Source organism: Vigna umbellata, chromosome 5, assembly GCF_029865625.1.
Source record: "Vigna umbellata cultivar VRB3 chromosome 5, Vumbellata_1.0, whole genome shotgun sequence".
Taxonomy (NCBI): domain Eukaryota; kingdom Viridiplantae; phylum Streptophyta; class Magnoliopsida; order Fabales; family Fabaceae; genus Vigna; species Vigna umbellata.
The window spans coordinates 17,388,177-17,400,861 of NC_142169.1; the positions used below are offsets into that span (position 1 = coordinate 17,388,177).

The 12,685-nt window shown below is 30.5% G+C and overlaps 1 protein-coding gene across 3 annotated transcripts; it reads right to left on the reverse strand.

Moving 5' to 3' along the window:
- Window positions 1–8,049: 8,049 nt before the first annotated feature.
- Window positions 8,050–12,047, reverse strand: SNM1 (DNA repair metallo-beta-lactamase family protein). 3 transcript variants are annotated; one of them, XM_088091572.1, is made up of 10 exons: window positions 11,438–12,047; window positions 11,027–11,207; window positions 10,611–10,850; window positions 10,368–10,512; window positions 9,705–9,839; window positions 9,560–9,626; window positions 9,359–9,436; window positions 8,795–8,847; window positions 8,500–8,677; window positions 8,050–8,352 (listed from the first exon to the last, which is right to left on the reverse strand). In XM_088091572.1, the coding sequence occupies exons 1-9, from the start codon at window positions 11,985–11,987 to the stop codon at window positions 8,579–8,581; spliced, it is 1,548 nt and encodes a 515-aa protein (XP_087947698.1). In that variant the 5' UTR covers window positions 11,988–12,047; the 3' UTR covers window positions 8,050–8,352; window positions 8,500–8,578. The 3 variants fall into 3 exon arrangements, with proteins under 3 accessions (XP_087947698.1, XP_087947697.1, XP_087947699.1); XM_088091571.1 differs by having other exon boundaries at window positions 8,050–8,409; window positions 11,438–12,046; XM_088091573.1 differs by lacking the exon at window positions 9,359–9,436 and having other exon boundaries at window positions 8,050–8,409.
- Window positions 12,048–12,685: the final 638 nt, after the last annotated feature.

The following is a 12,685-nucleotide window of genomic DNA, read 5'->3' on the forward strand; positions in this document are numbered from 1 at the left end:
TATGATATGAACCATGGCTCTAAATTGCGATTGCAACGGCATCATGCATATGCAGATTAATTCTTTTCATATTCCTTATGATTACAAGGAGTGTAGCAGGTACTCTCAATTGTGGATTGCCTCTTTTTAGACTTTTGATTATCTAATTTGGAGGGTAAATGAGCGTGTGACGATCACTAACATGAACTCCATACGAAAATGAGTCATAATGATGTAGGATGGATTGAATAAATTATGTGGTGAATAATGAAATGATGATTCATTGCATGAACTGTAAAGTTTATGTTTTCATTACATGGGAGTTCTTAGTATTTTTTATATGAATGATGTTGAAGTGTTTACATTTCGTTAAACTGGCCTCTGAATTGCCTTGGAGTAATATTTAGGTGGCCACTCCTTGATCTTTAACTGTCCATTAAGAGGGGTGAGTGAGTGATTGATGCTAAGGTTCTTTTTCATGTCCTTTATTTCTCTTTGGTCTGATTCTGTTTTAGAGGCATATCTTCTAATCTGCTTAAGTTATTTTCTTCTCTCAGCATATAGGATTAAGGTGATGGCATGAGGATAATAATACTTAACAGATTTTATGTAGTATAAACTATTATAGCTAGGGGACAGGGTTTCAAAGAAAATAGTATGAATTACTGGGTTATGCATGATTTACTTGATAGAAAAGTAGTTTGGCACCAAACAGTTTGGTCACTATGGATGAAATCGAAGATATTTGTACTTGGGGTTCCACTTTAGTACTGCACGAGGTAGATTGGCCATTTATTTTCAGTATTTCCGACATAAGCAAACAACCTTTGAAATGCACATCACTAAATATGTCTTTGTTTCTACCGAGATTATTTGATTAATATCCCTCTTGTGATTAATATCGCTCTTATAGTACATGAAATGTATTTTCAAGGGATGTATGTGGGGGCATTCAAATACTGCATACATGGAGAGTCCGAAGACAATATTTCTTTTTTTTCTTTTACACGGCCCATTTTATCTGTAGTGCAAGCAGTCATTCTCTCTCGTGTGCATTTTTATTGAGCTGATGTGGCAGGATACAATTTCTTCACGCATTCATAGTTGTAAAAATGGCATGCCAAAATATGGTTAGTAACTTTTCTTCCGTATTTTTATGGGGCTGAAACTGATAATGGAGTACAGAACGTTGTTCTGGATGTGCTGACTTTGATTATATTACATATATTGATAATTGATGTCAGCTTGCGAGTCATGATCGCAGAGCAAAGAAATATAATTAGACAGGGAGCTTTAGTGCTAATATGTAGGGACTCGTGAAGTAAAATATTTCTGATTGCTTCAACAAACCTGCTTTTGGTGACGGCGGAAAAGTATTCCCTTGGTTAGAAAAAGTTTGAATTCAAACAGCTATTTCAGTTTAATAAGTTATGAGAAATAATGAGGAGGAATAGAAGTTATTTTTCCCTCCGCAAATCCTCCATTAAAATATTTGGTTTATTAGTTTTCCGTCTAAGGAAAGACATGTCTATGGTAGAAGAAAAGTTACTTCATCTAGAATTTCTCTCAAAATATATCAGTTTACCTGCAATGTTTGACTCTAAATCAATCTGTTCTGACACTCTATTAAACAGGGTATGGTATCAAGAAAAAAAAATTAATAAATCTCATAATAGTCAGATAGAAAATGTGATTTAGTGATGATAGTCATTTTCTGTTTTGTAACAAATCCAAGCCTTGTTATGTAACAAATCTCCGTACTTTTATGCTTTCTTTGAATTAGAATTTATGGAAAGCAACTATGGTTCTAAAGACTTTGATTATATACACTACATAATTCACTCCTTAATGTGGGGGAGTCAAAATCAGAGATGGCATAATTAGTTTGGTTGAGAAATTTTTGTATGATCAGGATAAGAAAATTTATTTCTCCCTAAAGTATTTGGATTGATTACTCATGCATCTAAGCGGATGTGTCTATTTGAATTGATTATACGTGCATCTTCTAGTTTACCCTAGTAGATATGTCTATGGAAGAAGAATTTTTTTTTCTTCCTTCCAGAAAGTATACAAATTTATGACATTTATGACGGATTGACTATGAATTAGTCTTCCCTTTTCTACAGTGTTGCCCTGAGCTCGTTGAGATAGGCAAACTGCCCAGTGTCCATGCTAGTGTATTTTAGTGTCCATGTTTAGAGAAGTCAGATTTTATAGTCTAAATTTGAAAACTCTTAATTAACTCTTTATTAACTTTTTGTGGTATATTACATCTTCAAAATTTCATAATTTTTCAATTGAGTCTTTTTTGTTAGATTTTTCTGTAAGTATATAATATAACAATTTACTGTTATTCTGGATAACGAGTCTTTCACAAGAATTTAATAAAAACTATTTTTAAAGTTAATCAAAATTATTAAAATTACAAAGTTTAAAACTAAACTAAAAACATGATAAAATTTAAATTTACTTTTTTTTCTATTATATTTTTATAAATTTTTTAACTTTTTAAAATTTGTAGTTTTATAGTTTTACAATTTATAATCTTATAATTTACAATTTTAAAAATTTATACTTTTATAATTCTACAATTTTATAATTTTACAACTTCATAATTTTATATCTTTACAACTTTATAAACTTAAAATTTTATAATTATCAAATTTTATAATTTTATAACCTAACAATTTTGTAATTTTATAATTTTCTAACCTTTTAATTTTGAAAATTTGTAGTTCTATAATTTTACAACTTAATAATTTTGTAATTGCATAATTCTATAATTTAATTATCTAATTTTAAAATTTTATATTGTTATATTATTTTATAATTTATAATTTTAATTAACTTTAAAATAGTTCTATTAAAAGCGAAAAATCTGTGTGAGATCTTTATACTCCTGTTATTTTGTAATAAAATTTTACATAATGACATTTAAATTGGATCTTGTAACATCCTAAAATACAGTAATTATCATAAATCAAAATTAATTACAATTAACAGTAATTCAATGCAGTCTTTTCATTAATAAAGAGAAGAGTGAAAACCGAACGGCTTAAGTACATAAATACAATAGATTGGGACGAACGGTTTTACAAGATTCAAATAACTGAACGTCCAATCACAAAACGAATTCCAAAAAAAAAAACTAAAAGGAAAACGAACGTCCTACTGCTCCGCTTTCACTTCAACTTCCACTAGGTTTTCTTCCTCGATTACTTCCTCCAAAGTGGTCTCGCCTTCTGCTCACATCCACACGGATGATCATTGCAAGACAGGACGAACGTACAGGTACAATGGACAACACAAGGAAAACGAAAGGGTAAGCTTATATAATTTAATTTATAATTCAACACATACAATAGACATTTCATTTCACACAAGCACATAACTTTAACATATAACATCATCCAAATTCTATATATATATATATATATATATATATATATATATATATATATATATATATATATATATGTATGTATGTATGTATAAGACGACCGTCCGGACTGTATGAATCTGTGTAGTTACAAGCGTCCTTGCACCCGAGTGATGTAGTAACTGGGATACACCAAACAGCTGCCACTCGAGGTTAGTCCGTTCTTACGTCGCCCATGTTAACTTATGGACTAAGGACCTCCTGCCGTTCCCCCACATGACATACTCCCTCTACATGAGGATGAGTACTCACGGAACATCAGGATGGACAGCGAGTCTTAACTTATCCACAGTCATACTTTACCAAAATTTAATATTCCATATAAGTAAGAGTCGTTCCTCCCTGGAACGCTCGTTCAAATTCCATAATCATAGAATCACTCAATATAGTGTTCACACGTCAACATCTTAAAATTTATCATCATCCTTAGCTTCAGTTTTAAAAGTATAAAATAACGAACGTTCATACTTCTGAAGAACGAAGACGAACGCTAAGAATTAGATTTAGGAGTTTTGCTGTCAATCAGAATAACCTAACACCTACTTATACGACGAACGTCAAGGCTACCCGAATCAGTTGAACGAACCGACCCTTAGAGATACAAAATTTATGTTTAGAATAATTTAGGTACAAAGATTCTTGATCAATCCAAATGGATAAAGATACAGCAAGACAATTATTTAAATACACTGAGAACAATCGTTTTAAAGGAATAGATTACCAGTCAATGACTGAACGCTACAATATACTGTTACTAATAATTTGGACGAACGCTATTTACGCTCATTTAGAAAATCAATCGTAAGGACGAGCGTTCGGTATAAGACCGAACACTTCTTAGAACGAACGCTAGTTATAAGACAGATAATCAATTAGAACAACGCTTGGTATAAGACCGAGTATTAAAGGGGACGAACGCTCAGTGTAAGACCGAGCGCTACTTAGGACGAACGCTTGGTATAAGGCCAACCGTTACTCATTTTAATATTATTAAATTTAAGGTAGGCGACATCTTTATGCTGAGCCGAACGCTCAAACATAGTAATTCAAATGAGGACGCTCGTTTTCAACCCGAATTCTTCCCGAATGAAAGAATCCCACTCTTAAAAGGAATATTGAAAATAAAAAGAGTTAGTAAGTAAAGATTACAAAATGTATATTAAAATAAGATTATAAATTCAAACATAGAAACTCGTATAGTTTCTTACAGCTTTCTTTCTCTTATAAAAATAAGATATAAATATCTATTTTATGATTAATTTTTCATCAAATAAATGTGATTGACAATATAAGATAAAAAAACATTATACTCTATAACAACATTTATTAAAATAAAACAAATATTCTTAATACGGTAATAACATATATCCAACCAAAAGATAATGTTAGTTTATTTTCCTTTTCGTTTCATCTTTTTATAAAATATCAAATTAACATTATTATATCCGTTTTTCTTTCAACATGTTTATCTTAAAAACATTGAATAACAGAAAAAAAAAACTGAGTGTTTAATAAGTTTTAAATTCTATCTTCACAAAAATTCATTCTAATATAAATTGATTCTGATATATAATTCATAACATATATTATTATCATTGCAAATTAATAAATAAATTATAGTTGGTATTAAATTATATATTATATATTTTATTCGCTAACATAATAATAAATATAATATAAAAATATTAAAATATATAATATATTAAACTATTTAATAAAATATATAATTTATATATATATATATATATATATATATATTTTAAAAAAATAATTAAAATTTTGTAATAAAATCAAATCTATTAGGAGAGGACTTTGTGGGTTGCAATTTCTTTTGACCCCAACTAAAAGAACTTCCTAAAAAGAATTTTTTCAAAAATAGATTAAAATTGATCATAAACCATGAGTTAAATTGACCCCTTTATAGATCATTATGTAATAAACACATAAATCTACACTTTCATATATTAATTTTTTTAAAGAAAATTAATTTTTCTTCTAATAAATGCATAGCTTTACAAGAAAACAACTTTTAAAGAGGAAGAAAACGCTAATAGCATAGTATTTTGACTGAGGGTTACTCCCTACACCATACTACATTCCTCTTTACACCACCACATTTTTTTAAAATTTCAAAACTATCCTTTATATTTTAAAGGTTTAATCATTTAGAACATCCTTATTTTTGTAGGGTTTTCTCAATTAGGTCCTTGTATTGTAAAATCTCTCAATTAAGTTCCTGAATGTGAAAAATTGGATCAATTAAGGGCTTGTCGTTAATTTGAATGGACGGCGTTAAAATTGAGCGTGCATGGCAGGATGACATTATTGACGTGGCAGTGTACGGTTTACTGAGTTGGATTTGTTTGATTTACAAATTAAATTTTATTGAAATAAAATGATTCAAAACACAAGGTTTAAATAAAAAACAATTAACAAATGATTAAACCTTTCCTAAATCAGAATTCATTTAGAACCCTAATTTAAAATTTGCAGAGAACCCTAAATAAGTTATCTTTGTATCGCATATGGTTTCTGCCAGCATTCTTGGTTTTTATCATAACTAGAATCCTTTTGAAACCCTAAATTTGAGAAATGACACATTTTTTTTGAACCGTAAGAAAATTCTCAATTTTCTAGGTTTCCTTCTTCTATGTGTGGGAGAACCACATCGAGAAGCTTCTTCTTTTCCCAGGTTCAGCTCGTGCAGATGCAGGCAATGGCAAAACCCTTTCACTCGCAGATCTGGTATCGCGTTCACGCTGCAAAAACCATTTGTACATGTGTCTGTCCCCTCACCAGCTTGCCAAATTAATTATGGTGGACAACTATATGTTTCAAATTCAAATTGAACTATACATTTCAAATTCAAATTGTTATTTTCTATCAAACAATTCAAATTAAATATTCTGTTTCCTTTTTTTTCTGACTAATATCTCTTCAAAATCAAGCACGTCAGTCAAATTCAAACCGTCATGCTCTTCAGCGTTCATAAGTGGTGCTCCATGAAATTCCTTTTTCTGGTTGCTTTCTTTCTTCTCCGGTGCTTCCATGGAGGAGAGACTTCCTTTGGTTCTCGCTGGTGGAGATGTGAAAGCTTCTTTCGTTCTTGCTCTCCTCAGGCAGACGTTTCATTTCTGGGATTTCAGTCTTCCAATTTAGGGTTTTATTCAAATCCCTTTTAATTTTCCAAATTCCCCCAAATAATTAAAACGGTCTTCACTCAATTAAAACGCAACGTTTTTATTTGTTAACTGTTTTTTACTTAAACATTGCGTTTTGAATCATTTTATTTCAATAAAATTTAATTTGTAAATCAATTTTAACTCATACACTGTCATGTCAGTAATGTCACCATGCGACGCATACTCAATTTTAACGCCGTCTACTCAAATTAACGACAAACCCTTAATGGATCTAATTTTTCACATTTAGGGACTTAATTGAGAGATTTTGCAATACGAGGACTTAATTGAGAAAATCCTACAGAAATAGAGATATTCTAAATGATTAAACCTATTTTAAAATATCCTACACCCCCATTTCTTTTCTTCAACGGATCTGCCACATCTGTTAATGGATGTGGCCACATCTGTTGAGGATTTCATTTTTCTTTTTAGTTTTTAGTTTATTAATTTATTGTATTTTAAATTAATATATAAATAATATTTAATTTTTTTTAAATTTATTACGTAATTATATATAAATTAATTTTATTTTATTTAATAAAATAATTATTATTAATTTAATTATTTATTATTATTTAAATAATTATTTAAATATTTTTTATAAATCTACTTAAACGGATGTACGGATGTGGCCACATCCGTTGAGTTTTTTTTTTGTTTTTTTTTATTTTAGTTTTAAATTTATTAATTTATTGTATTTTAAAATTTATGTATAAATATTATTTAATCTTTTTTTAAATTTATTACCTAATTATATATAAATTAATTTTATTTTATTTAATAACATAATTATTATTATTTAAATAACTATTTAAATATTGTTTATAAATCTATTTAAAAGGATGTGTCACATACGGATATGGCGATATCTGTTAAGGTTTTTTTGTTTTTTTTTTTTTAGTTTTTAGTTTATTAATTTATTGTATTTTAAATTAATATATAAATATTATTGATTTTTTTAAAATTTATTTTGTAATTATATATAAATGAATTTTATTTTATTTAATAAAATAATTAATATTAATTTAATTTATATATTAATATTTAATAAATTAGTTAAATATTTTTTATAAAATTACTTAAACAGAAGTGGTCACATCCTTAAGATTTTTTTTTAAAATAAAAATAATAAACTAAAATATAAAATATGTAAATGGATATCAAGATCCGTTGAGGGTGAAACGAATGGGTGAAACGAATGTTTACATCTGTTTTATAGCAAGGATAAATTAGTTATGGAATAGTGCAGGTAATATTTGGTGGTAATAGAGGAAGCAATAGTCTTCTAACTATTATAAGAAAATAATATTTCCATCTCCACACTCCAAAAATATATGGTTGGCCCTAATTCTTGGGTGGTGTTAAAATAAAAAGAAAAAGATAAATCCCTACTATGTCAAAGACATAAGCTTATATATTTATAAATAAAAAATCCAAAAAAAATAATTAAGCATGTTACATTTAAATTAATCACAAAATTATATTTAACAATGTCTAATATATTTTAATCATATCTACATGTAGATTATTTCCCAAAATACAATCAGATTTGGTCAATCACATGCACAGCTTTAGCGAAAGTTATACTAGTCAATCCAACCGCATAGAGATACAACATTTACTTCTTTTGTATTTGTTCAACAATGTTCAAATTGGGCATTGCTAAAGTACTCTTCAGAAAATATCAGAATGTATGGCATCTCATTTTATTCTGGTCCTACTTTGGTTGTCATAAAGTTGATGAATGCCCTGCATTGCATCCAAATTTAGTAGCAGCAATAAATGGGAAGTACACCGGAGCTTAAACTGAAACAAGCAGAAAAACACATGTTGCACTACAATTTGAGAAAGTATGTAATCCAATCTATTATAATTGTAAAAAAAACTGACATATACCTTCTACAAGCAGCAATAAATGTAGAGACCTGAAATAAATACTTAAATCCCATCTAGAAATAGCAGTGAATAAGAGACTTCAGCACCTCAGCCAGTCTCGGAAATAGGATTGCATCTTTTCTCGATTAGCAGCATTCCCAACATTCACAGTTGGAATGATCTTGTCAGGTCTCAAAAACTGTGAAGATAAAGATAAATTCACTCAAAAAGGAGAACTAAACAATGCATTTTTGTCAAAATCATTAAATAAATTAACATGTCTCGGTGAAAGTAATCACAATATTCAGTTCCAGACCTGAACAAAATCTCGCAGTTCTGTATAGCTGGAATGCTCACTGTAGGGAACTCCTGGAAGAAGAAACGGGACTTGTGAAGTGTGCTGCAATGGTGGATAAATAACTTGCTACTTCCATACCTTTTAAGAATTAGTTTTTAATAATTTGTTTCTTATTTATCAATTTAAAATTCAAAACAAAATTAATCATCTTGTTGCATATAACTTTACCTTCCTTCCCCTAGTTTTAAGTACACATTTATCACGGAGTTAAAGGAAGAGAAGAGGAAAATATTAAATGAGGGAATGAATGAATTAATAATACAAGTAAAATAAAAAATTAATAGCAATTTTGATAAGAATGACAACGTCAATTATATTTCTTAAGTAACAGACATGAACAAAATTTTAAAGGCCTGTTTGACATCCAATGACTACTACTGAGCATTTCAGCATCTCAAATCATATCGTTACTAAAGAAACACTATACCCGGTCCACAACACTTCAGTCCAGTGCATTTTCAATACAAATAAGTACTAATTACACTTCATATTTTATAGCAACCGAAATGCAGTTAATCTTACCATAAATCGTGATATTTCCTTTGGTAACAGGTTTAATTAGTTCCAGATCGTTGCTTATCTTTTCATTGAAAGTCCAACCTAAAATTTTGAAGGAAGAAGTATAAGACACTTAATTAAGCGGCACAAATATCTTCTCTGTTGACAACTTAAAATACCAAGATGATTCGGAGGTCAATGTTATCACAAGTATTTGTAAAATACCTGTTGGACGGAACGCCAAAACTTCTGTGAATTGATCCTTGTATGTCTTCAAGTAATCTTTTAAGGTCTAAAGTAACAAGTAAAAACATGATGGTGAATTATGATATACAAAACAAAATTTTAAGAGGGCGGCGCAAAACTAAACCTCAGGTCTCAAAGATGACATGGGCAGGACATGGAGAAGCGTGTTCTTTCCTATTGTACAGAGTCTATCTGAAAGGTCGGACCAATCAAAAGCTTGTAAAATCCGTCTTCTTGAAGCATTGGCATAAATTTTTACCTGAATCATAAAAAAATGCATAGATATTGCGTCACTGGATCAAACAACCTAAGAGGAGACAACATGGCAACTTAAAGCTACTTTTATCAATTCAGGGCAGAAAACAGTCTAAACCCATGAAGAGGAACCTCATAAATCTACCACAAAGTGCCATAATTGTTGTTTGCCAATAATGCAAGGTTGGAAACACATTTACGCAAAAATTTTGACATTGCAGAAGGATGAAAAAAAAAACAAGCGAAAACTTCAAAATCATCAATAATATCGATTAGATCGTCATGAAGACAAACCAATCGCTCAGGTACCAATATATGATAGGTCTGAACTCTGAAGGATTAAAGAAATAAAGTGAAAACTTCAAAACCATCAGCTATATCTAGATTAGATCGTCATAAAGAAAAACAATCCCTTAGTTATCAATATATGCTTTTGATTTCGTAGCACAACCCTTCTTGTCAACAACAAGGACAATTGAAAAAAAAAACCAAAACCAGTCCAAATAGAAGTCTGCCCCGGAAAAACACATACCCCAAGAGCTTTAGAAATTGCAAGATATACACATTCTTTGCCAATACTGTAAGCCCCAACGACCACTAAAGTTCTCTGATGAATTTTGAGATGGTTCTTTGTAATTTTGACAACATAATTTAGTACATCTTCCTTGGAAGGGAACCTGAACCAGAAATTTTTTAACAATCAGTCGAGATTAGTAAAACCAATTATTACATATCATAACCAAATTACAAGACCTGTACATAAACCAGAACTTACCTGTACTTTGGATTGCAATATGTAGTATCCAAATAAAGTACATTTACACGTTGATTTACAAGAAGACGGTAAGCTTGCATTGGTTTACACGCTCTAAAGTCCCCAGTGTGCAAATAACGTTGGTCATTTGGGAGGCTAAAGTGAATCAAAGCCGCACCAGGGCAATGATTAGCTTCTAAAAAAGTCACTTTGACACCATCAATCACATGTTCCGTATTAAATTCCAAAGGGTGGATATACCTGTACAAATAAATATATATATATAAAAAAAAAACACACACACACACATAAGGTAATCCCTTCACAGAAATGCAATGTGAAAAACATCATCAAGTGCAGAGTCTTATTTGTAAGTTCATGTAATTGAGCAATCTACAAACAGAGCAAAGGAGACATGGGAGTTTCGGAGTTCTTACAAAGGATTTACCGATAGACACATTTGAACAAGCCGTCCCGTGAGAGGAGAGCAATAGATAGGGCCATGAGACCATTTCTTGCTAAGGCCACCATAGTGATCGCAATGGAAATGACTAAGAAAATACGCTGAACACCCTTCAAGAGACCCATACCGAAAAGCATCAACAGTGAATGTTGTCCCTGCATTTGCAAATAAAGTATGTTCATTTAGAACATTTCATGTTTTCTAATTTTCATAACAAAATCTCAGGACAAACGTCCAAGATGGAACTATTGCCAAACTAATTTTTCAATAAATTTGTTTCATCAGTCTCTTGGACTAAAGCAAATTGCAGTTTCGGATGTACTTGTTCCATTAAGTCAGTTCCCTGACTCGACTTGAATTAGTGGAGTTATGATAAAAATTTCACCTGGGATTTTCTTATAAAAGGGACATGAACGTGTAACCCTATTTTCACCACTGAAACACTTTCTCTTGCGGAGAGATTTCGTGTCCTCGGACCCTTTTTCTCCGTCGCGCGAAATCGAACCCCAATTTCCAGGTTTCACAATCTTCCTTTCAGAAGAACTACCTCCTTTATCAGAATAAACACTCAAACTCGGTCCAGATTCAACTAAACCAACGACGTCGCTTCTTTTGAAACCCCAAATCTGGAACAGGTTGGCCTGCTTCATCTTCTTCCCTGAATCGCCCTCGAAATCGGAGTGTCTATTATTTTTATCATCCTGCAACATCAGCGAGGACCAATCGGTTCCGCAACGATAGAAATCAGCGGTGAAACTGCTCTTTTCCGACGGCGTTTCCGATCCCGGGAGTTGCGACGGAAAACTCTCGTCGTCCAGTGAAACGACGCCGAACGAAGCACTATCATCATCGTTAAGGTCGTAACCGTCGCCGTCGTGAGGTAACGGTTCTTCTCCTAAGGAAGGTGGTGGTGATGCGTCGGTGGATAGCGCCATCGCTTTCGTTACGGCGCGTAAATGGTCGAAATTAAATGCTATTTGGTTTTTTAAAATGATACCGCGGGAAATTAAGGATACTGCGATAAATTACGGTTTTTAAATATTTTGCTTAGTTTTCTTTTGATATTGAATTTGTTTATTGATTTTTTCAAAAGTTTGTTTATTTATTTATTTAAAAATCAATTCGGTCAAGTCACACTTTTAGAAAGATGTCTGCATGGTTTAATATTGATAAATTCTACAAAAGTTTAGGAAAAAAAATAACAAATCATTACCATTTCTTTATGTATTTTATTTAAATTTCACTTGCTTGCCATACTTGTAGGTTACTTTTTTTTAAACTACATTCTTATCTTTTTTTCACTTAAATTACTTTAGTGTTTGGCAAAGAACTTGAGTAATTTAAGTAAAGAGTGATAAATTAATATGAAAAATGTTACAAGATGTAAATATTGACTTAAGAAGTTAAAGAAAATAGAAAATTCTTGACAAAACTTAAGAGAATTTCAAAAAATATAAAATAATAAAAATAGAAAATTATAGGGAGACTCTAAAATAGACTGAATATAATTTAATAAATTAAAAATCATAAACAATAGTGTATTATAATAATTTGTGTTGAACTCTATAATTTTTTTACTTTTGGATTCTTATTTTTTCTTTTTTTTCAATATATATTTGTTTCTTTTTTACTT